The 24,698-nt window shown below is 44.4% G+C and overlaps 2 protein-coding genes across 9 annotated transcripts in view; one reads left to right on the top strand and one right to left on the bottom strand.

Moving 5' to 3' along the window:
• LOC112252178 (ceramide synthase 1) overlaps positions 1-6,526 on the top strand; it is a 73,593-nt gene extending 67,067 nt beyond the window's left edge. For all 4 annotated transcript variants that reach the window (XM_024423192.2, XM_042323045.1, XM_042323046.1 and 1 more), the window contains one exon: positions 3,560-6,526. In XM_024423192.2, coding sequence (XP_024278960.1) covers positions 3,560-3,602 — 43 coding nt within the window. In that variant the 3' untranslated portion in view covers positions 3,603-6,526. The remainder of the gene's footprint in view (positions 1-3,559) is intronic.
• Positions 6,527-6,589: 63 nt separating this feature from the next.
• Positions 6,590-24,698, bottom strand: part of LOC112252177 (nicalin-1) — a 32,841-nt gene continuing 14,732 nt past the window's right edge. For 2 of the 5 annotated variants that reach the window (XM_024423189.2, XM_024423187.2), the window contains exons 7-15: positions 19,672-19,760; positions 19,280-19,419; positions 18,885-19,111; positions 18,146-18,233; positions 17,938-17,976; positions 17,510-17,673; positions 8,490-8,543; positions 8,280-8,358; positions 6,590-8,085 (exon numbers count right to left, since the gene is read on the bottom strand). In XM_024423189.2, the coding sequence (XP_024278957.1) occupies positions 8,023-8,085; positions 8,280-8,358; positions 8,490-8,543; positions 17,510-17,673; positions 17,938-17,976; positions 18,146-18,233; positions 18,885-19,111; positions 19,280-19,419; positions 19,672-19,760 (943 nt within the window). In that variant the 3' untranslated portion in view covers positions 6,590-8,022. The remainder of the gene's footprint in view (positions 8,086-8,279; positions 8,359-8,489; positions 8,544-17,509; positions 17,674-17,937; positions 17,977-18,145; positions 18,234-18,884; positions 19,112-19,279; positions 19,420-19,671; positions 19,761-24,698) is intronic. The other 3 variants (XM_024423188.2, XM_024423190.2, XM_024423191.2) reach the window with 3 other exon arrangements.

Genomic DNA, 24,698 nt, shown 5'->3' with positions numbered 1-24,698 from the left:
ATCACCTCCACCCTACTTGACACCCTAGACCCACTCCAATTTGCTTACCGCCCAAATAGGTCCACAGACGATGCAATCTCAACCACACTGCACACTGCCCTAACCCATCTGGACAAGAGGAATACCTATGTGAGAATGCTGTTCATCGACTACAGCTCGGCATTCAACACCATAGTACCCTCCAAGCTCGTCATCAAGCTCGAGACCCTGGGTCTCGACCCCGCCCTGTGCAACTGGGTACTGGACTTCCTGACAGGCCGCCCCCAGGTGGTGAGGGTAGGCAACAACATCTCCACCCCGCTGATCCTCAACACTGGGGCCCCACAAGGGTGCGTTCTGAGCCCTCTCCTGTACTCCCTGTTCACCCACGACTGCGTGGCCACGCACGCCTCCAACTCAATCATCAAGTTTGCGGACGACACAACAGTGGTAGGCTTGATTACCAACAACGACGAGACGGCCTACAGGGAGGAGGTGAGGGCCCTCGGAGTGTTGTGTCAGGAAAATAACCTCACCCTCAACGTCAACAAAACTAAGGAGATGATTGTGGACTTCAGGAAACAGCAGAGGGAACACCCCCCTATCCACATCGATGGAACAGTAGTGGAGAGGGTAGTAAGTTTTAAGTTCCTCGGCATACACATCACAGACAAACTGAATTGGTCCACTCACACAGACAGCATCGTGAAGAAGGCGCAGCAGCGCCTCTTCAACCTCAGGAGGCTGAAGAAATTTGGCTTGTCACCAAAAGCACTCACATACATATTCTTTATCCCCTTACACTGGGTATAAGACAGTAGTTTTTTTTGGAATTGTTAGTTAGATTACTTGTTGGATTATTACTGCATTGTCGGAACTAGAAGCACAAGCATTTCGCTACACTCGCATTAACATCTGCTAACCATGTGTATGTGACAAATAAAATTTGATTTGATGATTTGATTTGATTTGAGGCTACAGTGTAGGGGAAGGACGAACTTGAGGCTAGCGAGGGGAAGGACGGGCTTGAGGCTAGCGAGGTGAAGGGGCGAGCTTGAGGCTAGCGAGGGGAAGGACGGGCTTGAGGCTAGCGAGGTGAAGGGGCGAGCTTGAGGCTAGCGAGGGGAAGGACTGGCTTGAGTCAAGGGGATGCACGGTCTACTGGCTAGGGGAACGACGTGCTACGCAAAACAGGGGCTACAGGCTAGGGGAAACTTTGGCTTGAGGCTAAGGGAAGGATGGGCTTAAGGCTAGGGGAAGGGCTACAGGCTTAGAGAAGGATGGGCTAAAGGCAAAGATTGATTGAGGCTAGGGGAATTTTTTATTTATTTTATTTAACCTTTATTTTACAAGGCAAGTCAGTTAAGAATAAATTCTTATTTTCAATGACAGCCTAGGAACAGTGGGTTAACTGCCTGTTCAGGGGCAGAATGACAAATTTGTACCTTGTCAGCTCGGGGGTTTGAACTTGCAACCTTCTGGTAACTAGTCCAACGCTCTAACCACTAGGCTACCCTGGCACCCCAAGGATTGGCTTGAGGCTAGGGGAAGGATTGGCTTGGGGCTAGGGGAAGGATTGGCTTGAGGCTAGGGGAAGGATTGGCTTGAGGCTAGGGGAAGGATTGGCTTGAGGCTAGGGGAAGGATGGGCTATAGGCTAGGGGAAGGACGGTCTTGAGGCTAGGGAAAGGAAGGGCTATAAGCTAGGGGAAGGAAGGGTTACAGGCTAAGAGATGGCAGGCCTGAGACTAGGGGAAGGATGGGCTACAGGCAAGTGGACAGACTGCTTGAAGCTAGGAGAAGGATGGGCTGCAGTCTAGGGGAAGGACGGGCTTGAGGCTAGGGAGGGGATGGACGGGCTTGTGGCTAGGGAGGGGAAGGACGGGCTTGAGGCTAGGGAGGGGAAGGACGGGCTTGTGGCTAGGGAGGGGATGGACGGGCATGTGGCTAGGGAGGGGAAGGACGGGCTTGTGGCTAGGGAGGGGAAGGACGGGCTTGTGGCTAGGGAGGGGATGGACGGGCTTGTGGCTAGGAAGGTGAAGGATGGGCTTGAGGCTAGGGAGGGGAAGGACGGGCTTGAGGCTAGGAAGGTGAAGGACGGACTTGTGGCTAGGAAGGTGAAGTACGGCCTTGAGGCTAGGGAGGGGAAGGGTGAGCTTGAATCTCGGGGAAGGCTTGTGTCTAGGGGATGTAAGGTCTACAGGCTAGGGAAGTAATGGCTACAGGCTAGGGGATATAAGGGCTTGAGTCTAGGGGATGGACGGACGGACTTGAGGCTAGGGGAAGAACAGGCTTGAGGCTAGGGGAAGAACAGGCTTGAGGCTAGGGCAAGGACCGGCTTGAGGCTAGGCCAAGGACGGGTGTGAGGCTAGGCAAGGATGGGCTTGAGGCTAGGGCAAGGATGGGCTTGCGGCTAGGCCAAGGACGAGCGTGAGGCTAGGCAAGGACCGGCTTGAGGCTAGGGCAAGGACGGGCTTGAGGCTAGGGCATGGACGGGCTTGAGGCTAGGGCATGGACGGGCTTGAGGCTAGGCCAAGGACGGGCGTGAGGCTAGGCAAGGATGGGCTTGAGGCTAGGGCAAGGATGGGCTTGAGGCTAGGGCAAGGATGGGCTTGAGGCCAGGGCAAGGACGGGCTTGAGGCCAGGGCAAGGACGGGCTTGAGACCCGGGCAAGGACCGGCTTGAGACCCGGGCAAGGACCGGCTTGAGGCTAGGGCAAGGATGGGCTTGAGGCCAGGGCACCTGATTCTAAGGTTAGTTACATCTGTGGTTGTAGTGAAAACCTACAGGAGGGTAACTCTCCAATAACAGAGTCTAGGCTAGGGGCAGGAAGGGCTAGAGGCTAGGAAGTAGGGGTTGTTTTTGAACCAGGCTGACCTGTAGACAACCATTCATCACACTGTAAACCGCATGCCAATAACGAGCGCTTTCCAAACAACCCCTACGCACTTCAGTGTGTGCAGATCTGAAATAACCAGTTACAGTAGGTGTGATAAATATGGCGGACTACAGTCGGGAAAAACATCCACTTTTAAAATGAAAGACCACCATACATTGATGAATAGCGTTGTTCCAGTCCATCCTTGGGTGTAGCTGTCCTCCTCAATCTTCTTGGAATTCTGCGTAGTTTTCCTTTGAGCCGGTGCTGGTGCCATCATTATGTCATTATATTGCTATCTGGTCGTATTGCTATCTGGTCGTACTGCCATCCACATACCCTGTTAAACCTCCAGTGAGCTCTCCCCTGGAGGAAGTGCCTCTGCTTTAGCATGACACACACGGCTTTGTTCACTGTCCCCTCTTGTAACCCCAGTAACCTGTGCTCTGTCAGTCCACTCAGTACGACCTCAGACCAGCAGATCTCCTGTGTGTTGGCCTTGTCTTGTGTAGTAAAGATAGAGAGGAACCACAAGCTGCACTTATTGAGGTGTGCTTACGCGGTACGGCCTGACCCTGCCCTTATCCTTATCTGGTGCCCTTGAACACCAGTGATATATTTTTGATATTACCATGTGTGCATAGCTGATTACCTTTTCTCTGGCTGACAATTGGTCATTTTTCTTCTCTCCTCCTTCTCACAGGAAGCACTTGCAGAACGGGATCACCAAGGAGAAGCATCTATAATGGCCTCTCTAGCTCTATCTCCTGGCACTTAACTCTGAATGCAAGTAACCTACATTTAGGTCTAAGTGAATCGCAAAAAGGTTAAAAAAACATCAAATTAGAAAAGTGCTAATTTTTCATTCTGTTTTGTCATTGTTTTATTATATCACTGTGAATGATATTTCAGGTGACCTTTGTCTTATTAACATTCAATTTGAAGAAAAAGAAAGGTGCGAGTTATGTGAATGTCCTCTTGTGTATTCTACAGGGGCATTTAGCAGTTGTGTCAGCTCTAACAAACATAAGACAAGGTTGAGCTATTGATTTTTAAACGTCTAGACCAATAAAAAAAAAAACATACGTTGGAGGACAGAGCTCTAATTCAGTCTGTCACTGAAGCGTTACAGATTGCGATATAAAAATGTAAAGGTCATTTTTAATTGAGCCTACATGCAGAGTTTACCGTGAATGCACTCTGCTAACGCGGAAACGTTGCCTTTAAATTTAATCACAATGTAATGATGAACATCCGCAATACGGATAGATTAGGGCCCTAAAGCACTCACACAGTCACCATGTCAAGGGTCCTCTCTAGTATAGTATCAGGTGTCAGGTAAGACCCAAGTGCAGACTGTGTAGAGGTAACAATGTTTAGTGTGACGGGCAGGCAAACGACAGGTCAAGGCAGGCAGGGGTTGATAATCCAGAGTAGTGGGGCCAAGGTACAGGATGGCAGGCAGGCTCAGACAGAAGGTCTGTAATCCAGAGTAGGGGCAAAGGTATAGGACAGGAGGCAGGCAGACTGGTCAGGCAGTTAGGCTTGGAGTCAGGACAGTCAGGGGTCAAAATCAGGAGAGTGAGAAAAGAGAGACTCAGCAGGAGCTGAGCCCTAAACCACTGGTAGGCTTGCTCAAATAAGACAAACTGGCAAAGACAGACAGAAAACACAAGTGTAAATACCCAGGGGATAAGTGGGAAAGATGGGTGACGACAAGGACAGGTGAAACAGATCAGTGTGTGACATGGAGAGAACTGGATACTTCCTCTAAAAGCTTTTTTAAGTTTATACCCCCTATTATTTCAGGAGTGAAGGCTAAAATACTAAAGGGAACTATTGCATCATGCCACCATTGTGGGTGAGAGGTTGCATGTAAGGGGCTGGTTTTGTTTTCCAAACATGTATTCATTTTCTTATCATTGCACAGATCGATAGTGACCACATATACATTTCCTCAGCCTGACCTGCAATATTTGAAGAGCCACTTCGGTGTAGTATTGATGTCTTTTAAATGTGAATGACTTGTGAACCAATTGTTTTTTTTGTTTTTTTTGCTGTCGTTTGATAGGCATTAGAAATATTGCTTGCATTCCTGTATGGAAAATGCATTGTCACATTTTCTGTTTTTTTAGCTTCTGTTGTCGCACTGAAATGAAGGCATACAAGCCGATAGCTGGTTAATGACAGCTGATGTAGCTGAACTTGATTGACTAGGTTTAGTATCATCCTTATGATTTTGGTAAAGATATGGATTTGAATAATAATCAATATGGTGGTGGTTGTCAGGTTCACAGAAAAATTTAAGCAAATGGCCTTTACTTGTGTAAAAGAAGATACAAATCAAATGTGAAAAACATATGCAGATATGGTATTCAGGTATGCATGACATTGCAATGGTTTTGGAATATGCCATGAAGTCATAAGCAAAACCCACAAATTAATAAAACTACAAACTATGTAATCTTAACCTTTATCAATGTGCAGAACTGACCTTAAAAAAGTTAAGTAATTAGAGCCGACCGTCACACACTCCAAATGGTTCTGTCCTTACATTTGAATGTGCTACTGGTTGTGTGTGCATGTGTTCCGCAACTCTCCAGTTTTTCTCTTTGCTGTGCTTGTGACATAAGGGGTGCTGTCCTTTTCGATCAAATTCAACCTCTTTTTGTTTTGATGAACAGTATGCTTGTGCTGGAACAGGCCACAGATGTCGGCAGGTAGAAGTGTCCGTAGTTGTGGATGTGTCTTCCAGTCCCCAGCACTAGCTACCACTAGTGCCAGTGCCTGGGATTACCTAGATTTTGATATTACATGCAATTATCATTATTGATTTTTTTTAAATTGCTGCTGTTTCTGAAACCACTGTAATCCAGTTGTGCCCCTTTTCCTGTGTATGCGTCAGTTAATGGTTTGTGCCCAGCCATCTACCATGGTACTGTCCACAAAGGTGTGCACACTTTCCCTCCATCTCTGTCCAGCTCTCTCCTGGTCTGTCTGTCCTCTCCACCACAGACAACCACCAACAACCAGATTGGCTTTGTGAGGTGAAACTACTCACAGCAAATTCCCTCTTTCCAAGAAACAGTATACTCCCCTTTCCTCCCCAAAGAAAATACATTTGTGTCAGAAAGACTATGGTTATAGAGTAGTAATCACTTTTGTAAGTTTTATTTTGAGGCAGATCTGGCAGTTTTTTGTGACAAGCATTAAATATATAGAAGCCCATCCACAGTTCAGAATGAAAATGTGGAAGAATAATGATTCTATGCGTTGCTTTAAGAATGTGCCAAAAATGTTGATCTTTATCACAAGAAGTGTTCTGATGAGAGGCCTGGCCTGGACCTAGGTGGCTAGAAAGAGCTGTTATAATGGATATGAAGAGGGTATGCCTCACAGGAGTTTCTTACAAATTGCACTGTCATTTATTGCTGTTTTTTTGATGATCAGAAAATAGGAATGCAGGTAGATTTGGGATTTCTTTCAAATTTCTGGACGTTAAGAATCAAATGAGGTATGAAGTGAAATAGTTCATTGGTTTTAGGTAAATATTTCTTTGACCACTGACACACTGCAAGGTCTCTACCATCAGCCCCAAGTTTCAATTTGACCACTTTGGTATGACAGGTACTGTGACTTGTAATAAAACAATGTTAATAATTCCATTCAACCAGCGTTATTGTATCATGTTTTCCCATAAAATAAAATGTGTTCATTTGAAAAAGAAACTGACTTATTTCAACAAATGTATTTATTTTTGATGTCATTGTTGCAAGAATCAAGTTTTTGTCAATCAGGTAAAACACAGTTAAGAAAGGTAAAACAAAGGTGTTGGACAAAGAGTCTCAGAAATGGGAGAGTTCAATTCAGTGCACAGTTAAGCATAGTCTGCTTCAATAAATACAAATTCTAAGATATGTCCCACACAGCTTTTTCCGTTGTGTAGATAGGTGAATCTCGCCAGTCCATTTGCCTTCACTGACTGCAGGAGTGACATGGCATGCAGTATGTAATTATACCAAATACAGCACTCAAGCACCGTCTCCTCATCTCAAGATCAAAGACTATCAGGGATATAGACAACACAGATCAACACATTACCAGACTCCCTTCGAAGGTCCAATTCGATCTAACACGTCTTGCCTTTCTTAACACTTTAGTTGTTGATAAGCAGAACAAGGGGGGATTTGCACATCGATGTGGAGCTAACCATTTTGCAATAGACATGTCCAGATAGATGGAGGCAGAATCGTGTTGGTAGACCAACACTGCATACATCTCATTAACATTTGTGTGAGGGGTGGGCCTAATTTTTTTCACATTTTAAAATCTAAACTGTCACATAGTAACACTAGTAAACAAATGTGTCACAAAGGGGTGAAACCCCAAAATGATACATTTCCATTCTATAACCGTACTTACTCTTATGGCAATAGGAAGTATAGGGGACACTATCATACATTTATTTCATTAGTTCAGTCAAGGCCATGAATCATGTTATCAACACACTATTCAACATTTAATTTAAACAATAAGAAAACTAATTTGGGTTAGAGAGAAAAAAACCAAAAAGAAATCTAGTCATGATGACCAAATACATTGACCATCCAAACAAATATTACCAAGTCTCACTACTGCTACTCCATAGCTGCCCAAGAAGATGACCCACTGACATTTGGCAAAATTCACACTATAGGGCACTGAGTGAGCCGTGGATTTAGAAATGCCCAATCCCACATCAACCCCTAGTCCCTCCCTACTTATGCATGTGTAGAACAGAGAGGATTGGTTGGGTATAACCTGGTGAAAATCGCACTTAGCCGATCAAAGAGCCAGGTGATGCTATTACCATATTGACACCTATCGAATTATCTCAGATCATGGGGGAAATAGCGGTTAATGTGGGACTGGGCTTATGAGGTGGTAACGTTTGACATCTGTTTTCAGGAGGACAGGAAGACTAAAGGAACTGACTAAATGGCTAAACTTGGCAGAGAGAAATGATTCAACATGTTTCATTTCCAAAGAGGGAAAAAGGCAATATATTGGGTGGCAAAATGTTTTTATATCATAAGAGCTGCTTGGTCCGCCCCCGTTTTGTTGTTGGCTAGAACTCGTTGTCGCTGTGAGGAGAAGAGGAGTCTGGAGGATAGTAAGCGGAGGGGCTTAATGCTGCTTGGTCTTGGGTGCTGTGATTCTGCGCACCACACTGTAGAGAACTCCAAAGTGCTGAAGAGAGAGAAAAGCAAGAAACATTATTAACCCCTAAATAACAAGGAAAGCCGGCTGAGAAGACGGCAGTCATCTGATTTACAACAATGACCTGGTTAGGAGTTACAGGGGGGAGGCTAGGTCAAACAAATGACCATACATCAAAATAACATTAGTGACCATCAGAATGGCGATGTTGGATCAATACATACCTGAATGGCCAGATATATCACTCCGAGGTAAGCTGCGATGCAGACCGCCAGAAGCAGGTCAAAGATGGCTGGTTTCACCCTGTTAGGAAAGCAAAATGTGACACAAAAGCAAGCTGAAGAGGTGTGAAGTGAAAAATCAATAAGCTATCGCTCTATTGCACTAAAGAACAGCACTGTGAGGGCTAAATAGAGTGGGCAGCTATCACCTACCTGTAAGCATTCATGGTCTGTTTGAGCTGATCATAGAAGACAAACTCTGGGTCTCTGAGAGGGAGAAGACAGATGACATCTGTCACTGAAACTTCAACCATTAACTTTCATAAGGTCAATAAACAACAGTAAATAGAAAGTGTACAACTCTCATTAAAATCCCATCTGTCCCAGACAATTTATTCCATACAAATCGTCTTCTACAACACAAGTAAAGGAGTGGTTCTGTCACAGTTTTGAACACTACGAGAGGGTGGATCAGCTTAATATTGCAGAAAGAATGTTGCTTCCAATGTAATTGTCTGCATCATTTCCAATCCCCCATATTTTTGGGGTAAATATATATATCTATACACGCATGCATATATATACACATATACATACACATACCTATATAGACATACATACTTTTTAAAAGAATATACCTTTATTATTATTCCCCGCAAACCCTACCGCCGATCCCCCAATTGAAGTAAACTAAAACACTTCTGCTTCTACCTTCAATCCATACATCTTATACACATTCTACAGACACAGTCTACTTTACAATAGTTCTCTCTTGTTTGTTCTTAGTCCTTCCTCTATTTCGATTTGTAACTATGCTATTTCACAAAAGGTCCGAACCTATATACATTTTACAGATCCCATATGTTTTACATTGTTTATCTTGTTATTAGTCCCACCCTTCAGCTCCATTCAACCCCTCCCACCTGTCTCTCAACATCATCAATTTCGGATTTCTACTTGCCATATATTTTTCAACTGTGCTGTGATGCTTCACAAAATAATTGAACCTTCCTATTCTCATAGCTTCTACAGATTGTAAATTAAAAATATATTTTTTTGCTAAAATAATTATTATATTATTGATTGATTGACTATGGCTTTTCAAATCACCCAGTATTGCTATCTGTAGTGTTAGTTCTAGGTAAAGGTTGCAATTCTTCAGCCATTCCTGGACCTGTGACCAAAAATGAGCTACATATGGACAATACCAAAATAAATGATCTAATGACTGCCTCCTCACAGCAGAATCTGCAGAGCTGAGAATATTGTATCCCCCATATATATAACATTCTATTAGTTGCAAGAATTTTGTATAGTAATTTATATTGAAAAATTCAAAGTTTGAAATCCGGCGTTGTTTTGCGTATCAATTCATAAACCATGTGCCATGGAATGGGCACATCGCAAATCTCTTCCCAACTATTTTGCAATTTATATGGCACAGCTGTCAGTTTTTTGGTCCTTAAATGAAATTGGTATATGTTTTTATTTATCACACTTTTCTTTAACCATTTATGTTCTTTAATTCAGGGCCGACATACAAGTTCCTTACTTTTTTCCCCTTCTACTTGCCTCTTCCATTTTTGTGGTAATGCTGCAATTAATTGGTTGTAATTTTGGGTAGAGCAGACATTTCCATATGTCTGTGTTAGCTGCATGTGTGACATAACTCCACCAGTCCTATTTATGATATCATTCACAAAAATTATATAGTCTTTTTATCAATTAGTATATTTGAATTTAACCACAATATTTGTTGTACTATTTGTTCTGTCCTTTCAGGTGGATTAAACTGAAATTGCAACCAACTTTCTAAGGCTTGTTTAAAAAATAAAGATATTTTGGAGATTATTTCCTTTTCAAACAACCGAAAGTGAGCAGGTGTAATCTGAATAAAGGGGAAAAGGCCGTTCCTGAATATAGGATGAGACATTCGTACCAATTGACTAGAGAACCAGTTTGGATTTAAGTATAACTTTGTATGACTAATGCCTTTAGTGAGAGGTCTAATGGCTTTAATATTTAATCATTTCTGCCCACCGAATTCATATTCGTTATATAAATAGGGACTTTTAACTTTATCTGGTTTGCCGTTCCAAATCAAATTTAATATTTTTGTTCATATTATTTAAAAAGCAGGTCACTAGGTGTAGGCAAAACCATAAGCAAATAGGTAAACTGTGATATAACTAAGGAGTTAATCAGGGTGATTTTTCCACAAATAAACAGGTATTTTCCTTTCCATGGTAGCAAGATCTTATCTATTTTTGCTAACTTTCCATAAAAATGTATTGGAGTGAGATAATTTCTTTCTTTTGGGATTTGTATACCGAGTATGTCCACATCTCCGTCAGACCATTTAATTGGTAAACTACACGGTAATGTAAAATGTGCATTTTTTAGTGATCCAATACGTAATATGGTACATTTATCATAATTTGGTTTTAATCCAGAGAGGATAGCAAAAGTATCTAGATCCTCTAAGAGGCTGTGGAGAGACTACAATTGTGGTTTTAAAAGAAAACATGAATCATCAGTGTACAATGACACCTTAGTTTTTAAGCCATGGATTTCTAATCCCTTAATATTATTGTTTGATCTAATCTTTGCAGCTAACATTTCGATGGCAATAACAAATAGATATGCCGATAGTGGACAACCTTGTTTTACTCCTCTAGATAGTTTAAAACTTTGAGATGTAGCCATTATTTACTATTTTACACCTAGGGTTACTATACATAACCTTAACCCATTTTATAAGAGATTACCCAAAATTGAAATATTCTAGGCATTTATATATAAATTCAAGTCGTACTTTATCAAAAGCCTTTTCAAAATCAGCCATGAAAATCAGGCCTGGTGTCCCCGATATTTCATAGTGTTCTATTGTTTCCAGTACTTGTCTTATATGATCTCCAATGTCCATGTAAAAAACCTGTCTGATTAGGATGAATAATATCTGACAATACTTTTTTAATTCTATGTGCCAAACATTTTGCTAGGATTTTTGCATCACAAAACTGAAGTGTAAGAGGTCTCCAATTTTTTAAATGGACTGGATCTTTATACAATGTTCAAAAAAATAAAGGGAACACTTAAACAACACAATGTAACTCCAAGTCAATCACACTTCTGTGAAATCAAACTGTCCACTTAGGAAGCAACACTGATTGACAATACATTTCACATGCTGTTGTGCAAATGGAATAGACAACAGGTGGAAATTATAGGCAATTAGCAAGACACCCCCAATGAAGGAGTGGTTCTGCAGGTGGTGACTACAGACCACTTCTCAGTTCCTATTCTTCCTGGCTGATGTTTTGGTCACTTTTGAATGCTGGCGGTGCTTTCACTCTAGTGGTAGCATGAGACGGAGTCTACAACCCACACAAGTGACTCAGGTAGTGCAGCTCATCTAGGATGGCACATCAATGCAAGCTGTGGCAAGAAGGTTTGCTGTGTCTGTCAGCCTAGTGTCCAGAGCATGGAGGCGCTACCAGGAGACAGGCCAGTAGTACATCAGAAGACGTGGAGGAGGCCGTAGGAGGGCAACAACCCAGCAGCAGGACCCCTACCTCCGCCTTTGTGCAGGTAGGACCGCTACCTGCAAAATTACCTCCAGCAGGCCACAAATGTGCATGTGTCTGCTCAAACGGTCAGAAAGACTCCACGAGGGTGGTATGAGGGCCCGACGTCCACAGGTGGGGGTTGTGGTTACAGCCCAACACCGTGCAGGACGTTTGGCATTTGCCAGAGAACACCAAGATTGGCAAATTCTTGTACTTCCGGCGCCGACAGAGATGGCCGCCTCGCTTCGCGTTCCTAGGAAACTATGCAGTTTTTTGTTTTTTTACGTGTTATTTCTTACACTAGTACCCCAGGTCATCTTAGGTTTCTTTACATACAGCCGAGAAGAACTACTGAATATAAGATCAGCGTCAACTCACCATCAGTACGACCAAGAATATGTTTTTCGCGATGCGGATCCTGTGTTCTGCCTTACAACCAGTGTAACCGAGTGGATCACATGCAGCGACCAAAAAAAAACGACTCAGAAAAAGAGGGAAACGAAGCGGTCTTCTGGTCAGACTCCGGAGACGGGCACATCGTGCACCACTCCCTAGCATTCTTCTTGCCAATGTCCAGTCTCTTGACAACAAGGTTGATGAAATCCGAGCAAGGGTAGCATTCCAGAGGGACATCAGAGACTGTAACGTTCTTTGCTTCACGGAAACATGGCTAACTGGAGAGACGCAATCCGAAGCGGTGCAGCCAGCGGGTTTCTCCACGCATCGCGCCGACAGAAACAAACATCTTTCTGGTAAGAAGACGGGCGGGGGCGTATGTCTTATGGCCAACGTGACATGGTGTGATGAAAGAAACATACAGGAACTCAAATCCTTCTGTTCACCTGATTTAGAATTCCTCACAATCAAATGTAGACCGCATTATCTACCAAGAGAATTCTCTTCGATTATAATCACAGCCGTATATATCCCCCAAGCAGACACATCGATGGCTCTGAACGAACTTTATTTAACTCTCTGCAAACTGGAAATGATTTATCCGGAGGCTGCATTCATTGTAGCTGGGGATTTTAACAAGGCTAATCTGAAAACAAGACTCCCTAAATTTTATCAGCATATCGATTGCGCAACCAGGGGTGGAAAGACCCTGGATCATTGTTACTCTAACTTCCGCGACGCATATAAGGCCCTGCCCCGCCCCCTTTCGGAAAAGCTGACCACGACTCCATTTTGTTGATCCCTGCCTACAGACAGAAACTAAAACAAGAAGCTCCCACGCTGAGGTCTGTCCAACGCTGGTCCGACCAAGCTGACTCCACACTCCAAGACTGCTTCCATCACGTGGACTGGGAGATGTTTCGTATTGCGTCAGACAACAACATTGACGAATACGCTGATACGGTGTGCGAGTTCATTAGAACGTGCGTTGAAGATGTCGTTCCCATAGCAACGATTAAAACATTCCCTAATCAGAAACCGTGGATTGATGGCAGCATTCATGTGAAACTAAAGGCACGAACCACTGCTTTTAATCAGGGCAAGGTGTCTGGTAACATGACTGAATACAAACAGTGCAGCTATTCCCTCCGCAAGGCTATCAAACAAGCTAAGCGCCAGTACAGAGACAAAGTAGAATCTCAATTCAACGGCTCAGACACAAGAGGTATGTGGCAGGGTCTACAGTCAATCACGGACTACAGGAAGAAACCCAGCCCAGTCACGGACCAGGATGTCTTGCTCCCAGGCAGACTAAATAACTTTTTGCCTGCTTTGAGGACAATACAGTGCCACTGACACGGCCTGCAACGGAAACATGCGGTCTCTCCTTCACTGCAGCCGAAGTGAGTAAGACATTTAAACGTGTTAACCCTCGCAAGGCTGCAGGCCCAGACGGCATCCCCAGCCGCGCCCTCAGAGCATGCGCAGACCAGCTGGCCGGTGTGTTTACGGACATATTCAATCAATCCCTATACCAGTCTGCTGTTCCCACATGCTTCAAGAGGGCCACCATTGTTCCTGTTCCCAAGAAAGCTAAGGTAACTGAGCTAAATGACTACCGCCCGTAGCACTCACATCCGTCATCATGAAGTGCTTTGAGAGACTAGGCAAGGACCATATTACCTCCACCCTACCTGACACCCTTGACCCACTCCAATTTGCTTACCGCCCAAATAGGTCCACAGACGATGCAATCTCAACCACACTGCACACTGCCCTAACCCATCTGGACAAGAGGAATACCTATGTGAGAATGCTGTTCATCGACTACAGCTCGGCATTCAACACCATAGTACCCTCCAAGCTCGTCATCAAGCTCGAGACCCTGGGTCTCGACCCCGCCCTGTGCAACTGGGTACTGGACTTCCTGACGGGCCGCCCCAGGTGGTGAGGGTAGGCAACAACATCTCCTCCCCGCTGATCTTCAACACTGGGGCCCCACAAGGGTGCGTTCTGAGCCCTCTCCTGTACTCCCTGTTCACCCACGACTGCGTGGCCATGCACGCCTCCAACTCAATCATCAAGTTTGCGGACGACACAACAGTGGTAGGCTTGATTACCAACAACGACGAGACGGCCTACAGGGAGGAGGTGAGGGCCCTCGGAGTGTGGTGTCAGGAAAATAACCTCACACTCAACGTCAACAAAACTAAGGAGATGATTGTGGACTTCAGGAAACAGCAGAGGGAACACCCCCCATCCACATCGATGGAACAGTAGTGGAGAGGGTAGCAAGTTTTAAGTTCCTCGGCATACACATCACAGACAAACTGAATTGGTCCACTCACACAGACAGCATCGTGAGGAAGGCGCAGCAGCGCCTCTTCAACCTCAGGAGGCTGAAGAAATTCGGCTTGTCACCAAAAGCACTCACAAACTTCTACAGATGCACAATCGAGAGCATCCTGGCGGGCTGTATCACCGCCTGGTATGGCAACTGCACCGCCCTCAACCGTAAGGCTCTCCAGAGGGTAGTGAGGTCTGCACAACGCATCACCGGGGGCAAACTACCTGCCCTCCAGGACACCTACACCACCCGATGCTACAGGAAGGCCATAAAGATCACCAAGGACATCAACCACCCGAGCCACTGCCTGTTCACCCCGCTGCCATCCAGAAGGCGAGGTCAGTACAGGTGCATCAAAGCTGGGACCGAGAGACTGAAAAACAGCTTCTATCTCAAGGCCATCAGACTGTTAAACAGCCACCACTAACATTGAGTGGCTACTGCCAACACACTGTCAATGACACTGACTCTACTCCAGCCACTTTAATCATGGGAATTGATGGGAAATGATGTAAATATATCACTAGCCACTTTAAACAATGCTACCTTATATAATGTTACTTACCCTACATTGTTCATCTCATATGCATACGTTGATACTGTACTCTATATCATCGACTGCATCCTTATGTAATACATGTATCACTAGCCACTTTAACTATGCCACTTGGTTTACATACTTATCTCATATGTATATACTGTACTCGATATCATCTACTGTATCTTGCCTATGCTGCTCTGTACCATCACTCATTCATATATCCTTATGTACATATTCTTTATCCCCTTACACTGTGTATGACAGTAGTTTTTTTTGGAATTGTTAGTTAGATTACTTGCTCGTTATTACTGCATTGTCGGAACTAGAAGCACAAGCATTTCGCTACACTCGCATTAACATCTGCTAACCATGTGTATGTGACAAATAAAATTTGATTTGATTTGATTCGCCACTGGCGCCCTGTGTTCTTCACAGATGAAAGCAGGTTCACACTGAGCACATGTGACAGACGTGACAGTCTGGAGACGCCGTGGAGAACGCTGCCTGCAACATCCTCCAGCATGACCGGTTTTGCGGTGGGTCAGTCATGGTGTGGGGTGGCATTTCCTCCATGTGCTCGCCAGAGGTAGCCTGACTGCCATTAGGTACCGAGATGAGATCCTCAGACCCCTTGTGAGACCATATGCTGGTGCTGTTGGCCCTGAGTTCCTCCCAATGCAAGACAATGCTAGACCTCATGTGGCTGGAGTGTGTCAGCAGTTCCTGCAAGAGGAAGGCATTGATGCTATGGACTGGCCCGCCCGTTCCCCAGACCTGAATCCAATTGAGCACATCTGGGACATCATGTCTCGCTCCATCCACCAACGCCACGTTGCACCACAGACTGTCCAGGAGTTGGCGGATGCTTTAGTCCAGGTCTGGGAGGAGATCCCTCAGGAGACCATCCGCCACCTCATCAGGAGCATGCCCAGGCATTGTAGGGAGGTCATACAGGCACGTGGAGGCCACACACCACTACTGAGCCTCATTTTGACTTGTTTTAAGGACATTACATCAAAGTTGGATCAGCCTGCAGTGTGGTTTTCCACTTTAATTTTGAGTGTGACTCCAAATCCAGACGTCCATGAGTTGATAAATTTGATTTCCATTGATAATTTTTGTGTGATTCTGTTGTCAGCACATTCAACTATGTAAAGAAAAAAGTATTGAATAAGAATATTTCATTCATTCAGATCTAGGATGTGTTATTTTAGTGTTCCCTTTATTTTTTTGAGCAGTGTATATACCACTTGGGTCCTGTTTCAGTAATAATGATATCAGACCTTCTTGTTGCGTGTCTGATAACCACTCTTATATAAATGGTAGATTAAAACAAGCCAATAATCCAGCCCTGGAGTTTTCCCATCCTTAAAGGCCCCAATTGCCTCAAGCAGTTTCTCCTCTGTAATTTGGCCTTCACACGAGTCTTTCTGTACAGATGTTAATTTTACATTATTATTAGGAAAAAAATCCATATAATTACTTTCAGTTAGTGGGGATGGAAGAGTCTGAAATGAAAACATATTCTTAAAGTACTTTACTTCCTCTTTCAAAATATTCATGCGTGCCTCTGTCATTTGTAACAAGTTTTAATACATTTTTTTTGGTAGCATTTCTATGTTGAAGATTGAAAAATAATTTGGTGCATTTTCCCCCATATTCCATCCAGTTCGCTTTATTTTTATAATGTATTACACTAGATCTTTCTTGAATAAGTTCCTCCATTTCTTTTTGTTTTTCCTCTAACTTATTCTGTGCCTCTATGGTACAGTTTTTTATTGCTATCTAACTGTACTGTTAGTCCTTCAATTTCCTTTGTTAATATGGACTCTTTTGATCTAAATTGCTTTTGTTTTATAGATGAGTACTGAATTACATTGCCTCTAAAGGCACATTTAAAAGTGTCCCATACAGTAAGGGTATCTGCCGTACCTATGTTATGTCTGGAAAAGTCCGTTATAAATTCTTCTGTCCTAGTTCTAAACAATTTATCATCTAGTAGGCTTTGATTAGATTTCCAATATCCTCACCACGTGGAAATTCTGTAAGAGTAATATATATGCCAATTATGTGATGATCCGACCGCATTCTGTCCCCTATCAACACTTTTTAAACTTTTGGTGCCAGAGAGAATAGTATAAGAAAGTAGTCAAGGTGACTAGCTTGATTAAGCCTCCGCCATGTATATCTCACTAGGTCAGGGTATTTAAGTCTCCATATATCCACTAATTCCAATATATCCATGACATTCACTACGAGCGGTCTTAGTGGCTTTGTGATTCGTCCCAAGGCATACACGGCAGAGCCACTAGCGGTGACCAGTCTAGAGGACCAGCGACACCTTGTATTAGCCGTAGCACTGTGGTCAGTGACTGGTCACCTCTTGTCAGCCTTGACGTAGTGCCTGCGGACATCCTTCAGGTAGTGTCCCAGGTGGTACTCCAGGGTGCTGACCACGCTGCTGTCTTTGTCCACCAGCTGGGCAGCCCGCGGCTGGGCTGTCAGCCAGTCCACCACTGACGACAGCTGCTCCTCCTGCACCTGCTAGACACACATGAACACAAACACACAGTCGCACACTCATCATCAGTGGTCTTATAGAACACACCTTGATACACACTTGTCTTGTTAAGACACACACATCGTGACCCTGATTTTAACGGTCCATGCTATGACAAAACTAACCACACAAACTAGCCTAAGAGTCCTGGTGTGTAGAGCAGCCTTCAAAGACGCTTGGTAAAGGTCACATCAGAGACAGCTTGAAAGGGAGGAGACAGCAGGGTACAGTCACATTCAACCACTCACCATTTGTTCAGTGAAGATCTGCAGGTCTCCTGGAGCACCCTGGACACACACACACACACACACACACACACACACGAGAGAGAGAGAAAGGTTAAACCTGCTGTAGAGTTCAAAAGGTCAACTTAAATATCAAAAGCCACATGAAAAATATTGACTTTCATTATATGGCTTTGAATAATGAAATGTCCTATATTGTACATATCTTTACCTTCTCTGTGAGGTTGTAGATTACTCTCGCCAGTGACTCTGCAATCAGCTTTGTGTTCCTGCTGAGCTTTCTCAGATCCACATATGGTCTGTAACAGTAATTCACAGTTAAATTAACCAGCAATCAGGAGCAGCTCAACTAAGAAAAAAAACTAATGGAGGAGAATGGAAGGGGAGCAGACAGTCCACTGGGCTGGGAGGAGGGGAGATGGCAGTGATGAGGTTGAGAGGACAGACGGTGCCCTACAGCGGGATGAAGGTGTCCAATCCAAAATCAACACAGTAGCCCAGTGTTTCTTAACCTTTTCTATTCCACTGACAAGCTATTTTACATCCTCCTGGAGGTACCGCTAACAGTAAAACTAACACAGTATTCATGTCATTTAAGCATCTCAGAGACCAATAGCTCCACCTTCCTGTGAAATCAGATTTCTACAAGTCCCACATCTACAGTCCCAAAGGCAGGGGTGTGGACAATACGGTCCTGGAGGGCAGCAATGTGTGCAGGCTAAAGTGTGCAGGCTTTTGTTCTAGCCCAGCACTTACACACCTGATTCAATTGATCCTATTGAGCAGTTGATTATTATTTGAAAAAGGTGTGTTAGGTGAGCTGGGCCTAGGCAGGGGTTGGGGCTTGTGGTGTGGTTTGGGATCGGCAGGGCAGAATGGGGGGGTGTAGCAAGACAGTATGCGGGCGACAGGCGGTTGGATGCTTGGTCGGACTGCAGTAATAAACCCACCCAGCAGGGGGCTCTCCCACTCCATGGCGAGAAGAGGGGGACACTGACCGCACGTCCATGATGCTAGAGCGCTGTGCCTCACGGTGGCTGTTGAGGTGGGACAGGGTAAAGGCCGGCAACCGGCGGATCCCGAAGCGCTCGTGCTCCCACGCCAGCGTGTCGTCTGCCAGGTTGATCTTCTTGTGCACCATGGAGAACTTGACCTCTGGGTACTGGCTGGATGCCACCTGAGAAGAACACAGAGGAGGTTAGAGGTCAGGAGAACTTGACCTAATGAGAACAGTAGGGATGTGTTATATGTGGTCAATACATGTTAGTTTGTATCAGTGGTGTGTATCATATGAATTTCAATACTAAAAAACTGTGTGTGGTGAGTATTCCGTCGTGGTCCTTACAGTCTCCAGCTCTTTGAGCAGCGCGTACTGGGTGGTGCCTTCTTTAGGGGGTTTGGACACATGGAGGTGCAGACTGTCCCCGTTCCCCAGGGTGTCCAGACACAGCACAAACGCCACGTTGTCCTGAAGCAGACTGGAGTCTGCAGAGAGAGAGGGAGGAAAGAATAGAGGAAAAGAGAAACTGTTTAAACTGCATTATGAATTTCCATGACTCATGTACGCCCATTGTTTTGCATGCAGGACCACAATTTAACAAGAATTGTTGCCGGTATCACGTTTCATTTCCATTCATTTGCAGTGTGTACTCCACAGGTGTTCTCTACAGTGTCCCACTGTGGCAGTCATAATACCTGTCCAGTAACTGAGTCTATAGCCTTCTGAGCTTAGTGTACCTGTATGATCCAGGTTGTCCTCCAGCCATCTCTTGGTGCCTTGGTAGTTGAACTTCCCTCCTCCAGAGACAAAAAACAGGAGGTTGTATCTAAGAAGACAGCAGGTGTGTTAGAAATGACAGGAGAGTACATTCTTATTAACGTGGATGTTCCCTGGCCTCCATTAGATCAACAGACTTGTACAGTCTGGTAGCTGTTGGGAATTCCAAACATAGAATATCAGAGGAGAAAAGGCTAGTCAGTTGCAATAGTGTTTCTGAATTCAGAGGTCATGAAATCTGCAACAAGTAGCTGACTTGTCTTTACCTTGCTTTACCTGTCCTGTACTTTTGCTTCCTGACGACTGCACCCTTTTCCCCTACCCCCTCTATGGTAGGGTGGGGCTTCTTGCTCTTTCGTTCCTTTTTACTAGTGATATGCAAACAGCACGTATGCAAAGTTAGCCGTGGTTGCTGGTTAGCATTTTGTTTCTGTCTGTATGGAGAATAAGTTGATACCAGAGTTCACCTAACACCATGGAAAATTGGCAGTGTGCCTTAACGCCCACAGATTTACATTAATTTCAAATCAAATTGTATTTATCACATGTGCCGAATACAACAGGTGTAGTAGACCTTACAGTGAAATGCTTACTTACACACCCTTAACCAATAATACAGCTAAGAAAAAAATCATTATTAAGAAAAGTATTTACTAAAATAAACTGAAGTAAAAAAATAAATAGATAAAAAATAAAACAAACAGTAGCGAGGCTATATATAGAGGGTACCGGTAGAGAGTCAATGTGCGAGATCACAGGTTAGTAGAGGTAAATGAGGTAATATGTACATGTAGGTAGACGTGACTATGCATAGATAATAAACAGAGTAGCAGCAGCATAAAGATGGGGGTGGGAGAGGGGAGACAATGTAAATAGTCCAGGTGGCCATTTGATTAATTGTCCAGCAGTCTTATGGCTTGGGGGTAGAAGCTGGTACCAAAGCGCCAAGTCTAGGACCAAAAGCCTTTTGCTCCTAGACTTGGCGCTTTGGTACCGCTTGCCATGAGATAGAGAGAACAGTCTATGATTTGGGTGACTGAGTCTGACAATGAAGGAGTCTGACAATTTTTTAAATTGTTTTTTGGTGATGTGGACACACCGAGGAACTTGAAGCTCTCAACCTGCTTTACTACAGCCCAGTCAATGACAATGAGGGCGTGCTCGGTCCTCCTTATCCTGTAGTCCACAATCATCTCCTTTGTCTTGATCCCATTGAGGGAGAGGTAGTTATCCTGGCACCACACTGCAAGGGCTCTGACCTCCTCCTTATAGGCCGTCTCATCAGGCCTACCACTGTTGTGTCTTCGGGCATATTTAATGATGGTATTGCAGTCGTGCTTGGCCATGCAGTCGTGGGTGAACAGGGAGTACAGGAGGGGACTAAGTACACACCCCTCAGGGTCCCCAGTGTTGAGGATCAGCATGGCAGACGTGTTGCTGCCTACCCTTACCACCTGGGGGGTGGCCCGGAAGCTCAGGATCCAGTTGCAGAGAGAGGTGTTTAGTCCCAGGGTCCTTAGCAAAGTGATGAGCGTTGTGGACACTATGGTGTTCAAAGCTGAGCTGTAGTCAATGAGCAGCATTCTCACATACAGTTGAAGTCTGAAGTTTACATACACCTTAGCCAAATACATTTAAAGTTTTTAACCAATTCCTGACATTTAATCCTAGTAAAAATTCCCTGTCTTAGGTCAGTTAGGATCACCACTTTATTTTAAGAATGTGAAATGTCAGAATAATAGTAGAATGATTTATTTCAGCATTTATTTATTTCATCACATTCCCAGTGGGTCAGAAGTTTACATACATTCAATTAGTATTTGGTAGCATTGCCTTTAAATTGTTTATCTTGGGTCAAACGTTACAGGTAGCCTTCCACAAGCTTCCCACAATAAGTTGTGAGTTTTGGCCCATTCCTCCTGACAAAGCTGGTGTAAAACTGAGTCAGGTTTGTAGGCCTCTTTGCTCGCACACACTTTTCAGTTCTGCCCACAAATTTTCTACAGGATTGAGGTCAGGGCTTTCTGATGGCCCCTTCAATACCTTGACTTTGTTGTCCTTAAGCCATTTTGCCACAACTTTGGAAGTATGCTTGGGGTCATTGTCCATTTGGAAGACCCATTTGCAACCAAGTTTTAACTTCCTGACTGATGTCTTGAGATGTTGCTTCAATATATCCACATAATTTTCCTCCCTCATGACGCCATCTATTTTGTGAAGTGCACCCAGTCCCTCCCACAACATGATGCTGCCACCCCCGTGCTTCCCGGTTGAGAGGGTGTTCTTCGGCTTGCAAGCCTTCCCCCTTTATTCTCCAAACAAAACAACAGTTATTATGGCCAAACAGTTCTATTTTTGTTTCATCAGACCAGAGGACCTTTCTCCAAAAAGTACAATCTTTGTCCCCATGTGCAGTTGCAAACCGTAGTCTGGCTTTTTTATGGTGGTTTTGGAGCAGTGGCTTCTTCCTTGCTGAGCGGCCTTTCAGGTTATGTCGATATAGGACTCGTTTTTACTGTGGATATAGATACTTTGTACCAGTTTCCTCCAGCATCTTCACATGGTCCTTTGCTGTTGTTCTGGGATTGATTTGCACTTTTCGCACCAAAGTACGTTCATCTTTAGGAGACAGAACGTGTCTCCTTCCTGAGCGGTATGCTCAGCTGCGTGGTCCCATGGTGTTTATACTTGCATACTATTGTTTGTACAGATGAATGTGGTAACCTTCAAGCGTTTGGAAATTGCTACCAAGGATGAACCAGACTTGTGGAGGATAACTTTTTTCTGAGGTCTTGGACGATTTCTTCTGATGTCAAGCATGATGTCAAGCAAAGAGGCACTGAGTTTGAAGGTAGGCCTTGAAATACATCCACAGGTACACCTCCAATTGACTCAAATGATGTCAATTAGCCTATCAGAAGCTTCTAAAGCCATGACATCATTTTCTGGAATTTCCCAAGCTGTTTAAAGGCACAGTCAACTTTATGCATGTAAACTTCTGACCCACTGGAATTGTGATACAGTGAATAAGTTAAATAATCTGTCTGTAAACAATTGTTGGAACAATTACTTGTGCCATGCATAAAGTAGATGTCCTAGCCGACTTGCCAAAACCATAGTTTGTTCACAAATTTGGGGAGTGGTTGAAAAACTAGTTTTAATGACTCCAACCTAAGTGTATGTAAACTTCCAACTTCAAATGTAGGTCTTCCTTTTTTCCATTTGGGAAAGAGCAGTGTGGAGTGCAATAGAGATCGCATCATCTGTGGTTCTGTTGGGACGGTATGCAAATTGGAGCGGGTCTAGGGTTTCTGGGATAATGGTGTTGATGTGAGCCATGACCAGCCTTTCAAAGCACTTCATGGCTACACACGTGAGTGCTACGGATCGGTAGTCATTTAGGCTGGTTGCCTTAGTGTTCTTTGGCACAGGGACTATGGTGGTCTGCTTGAAACATGTTGGTATTACAGACCCGGTCAGGGACAGGTTAAACATGCCAGTGAAGACACTTGCCAGTTGATCAGTGCATGCTCGGAGTACACATCCCGGTAATCCGTCTGCCCCTTCGGCCTTGTGAATCTTGACCTATTTAAAGGTCTTACTCACATCAGCTACGGAGAGCGTGATCACACAGTCATCTGGAACAGCTGATGCTCTCATGCATGCTTAAGTGTTGGTGGTCTCGAAGCGAGCATAGAAGTATTTTATCCTGTCTGGTAGGCTCGTGTTACTGGCCAGCTTGCATCTGTGCTTCCCTTTGTAGTCTGTAATAGTTTGCAAGCCCTGCCACATCGGACGAGCATCTGTTTGATGGTTCATCGAAGGGCATTGCGTGATTTCTTATTAGCGTCCGGGTTAGTGTCCCGCTCCTTGAAAGCGGCAGCTCTACCTTTTTAGCTAAGTGTGGATGTTGCCTGTAACCCATGGCTTCTGGTTGGGGTATGTACGTACGGTCACACTGTGGGGATGATGTCATTGATGCACTTATTGATGAAGCCAGTGACTGATGTGGTGTACACCTCAATGCCATCAGAATAATCGCGGAACATCTTCCAGTCTGTGCTAGCAAAACAGTCCTGCAGCTTAGCATCTGCGTCATCTGACCACTTCCATATTGAGCGAGTCACTTGTACTTCCTGCTTTTGTTTTTGCTTGTAAGCAGGAATCAGGAGGATAGAGTTATGGCCAGATTTGCCAAGTGGAGGGCGAGCTTTGTACGCGTCTGTGTGTGGAGTGAAGATGGTCGAGAGTTTCCCCCCCCCTCTGTTTGCACATGTAACATGCTGGTAGAAATTAGGTAAAACAGATTTAAGTTTCCCTGCATTAAAGTCCCCGGCTACTAGGAGCGACGATTCTCGATGAGCATTTTCTTATATGCTTATTGCCTTATACAGCTCGTTGAGTGAGGTCTTAGTGCCAGCATTGGGTTTGTGATGGTAAAAAGACAGCTACGAGAAATACAGATGAAAACTCTTGGTAAATACAGTGTATGTGATCTACAGTTTATCATGAGATCATGAGAAAAACGTCAAGACTTCCTTAATATTAGATTTCATGCACCAGCTGTTATTTACAAATAGAAACAGACCGCCACCCCTTGTCTTACTGGAGGCAGTAGTTTTATCTTGCCAATGCACCAAAAACCCAGCCAGCTGTCAGCCTCGACTCAGTGAAACACAAGATATTACAGTTGAATGTCCAGTAGGTAGGATAGTCTTGGTCGGAGCTCATCCATTTTATTATCCAATGTATGCACGTTGGCTAATAGGACTGATGGTAGAGGCGGATTACTCACTCGCCGGTGGATGCTTACAAGGCACCCCGACCTACGTCCTCGATATCACCATCTCTTCTTCATGTGAATGACGGGGATTTTGGCCTTGTTGGGTGTCTGAAGTAAATCCTTCCCGTCCGACTCATTAAAGAAAAAATCTTCATCCCGTACGAGGTGAGTAATCGCTGTCCTGATATCCAGAAGCTCTTTTCA

Source organism: Oncorhynchus tshawytscha, linkage group LG06, assembly GCF_018296145.1.
Source record: "Oncorhynchus tshawytscha isolate Ot180627B linkage group LG06, Otsh_v2.0, whole genome shotgun sequence".
In the NCBI taxonomy this organism is placed as follows: domain Eukaryota; kingdom Metazoa; phylum Chordata; class Actinopteri; order Salmoniformes; family Salmonidae; genus Oncorhynchus; species Oncorhynchus tshawytscha.
Note: the sequence above shows the minus strand (reverse complement) of the source record. Positions and strands in the feature narration are given on the sequence as shown.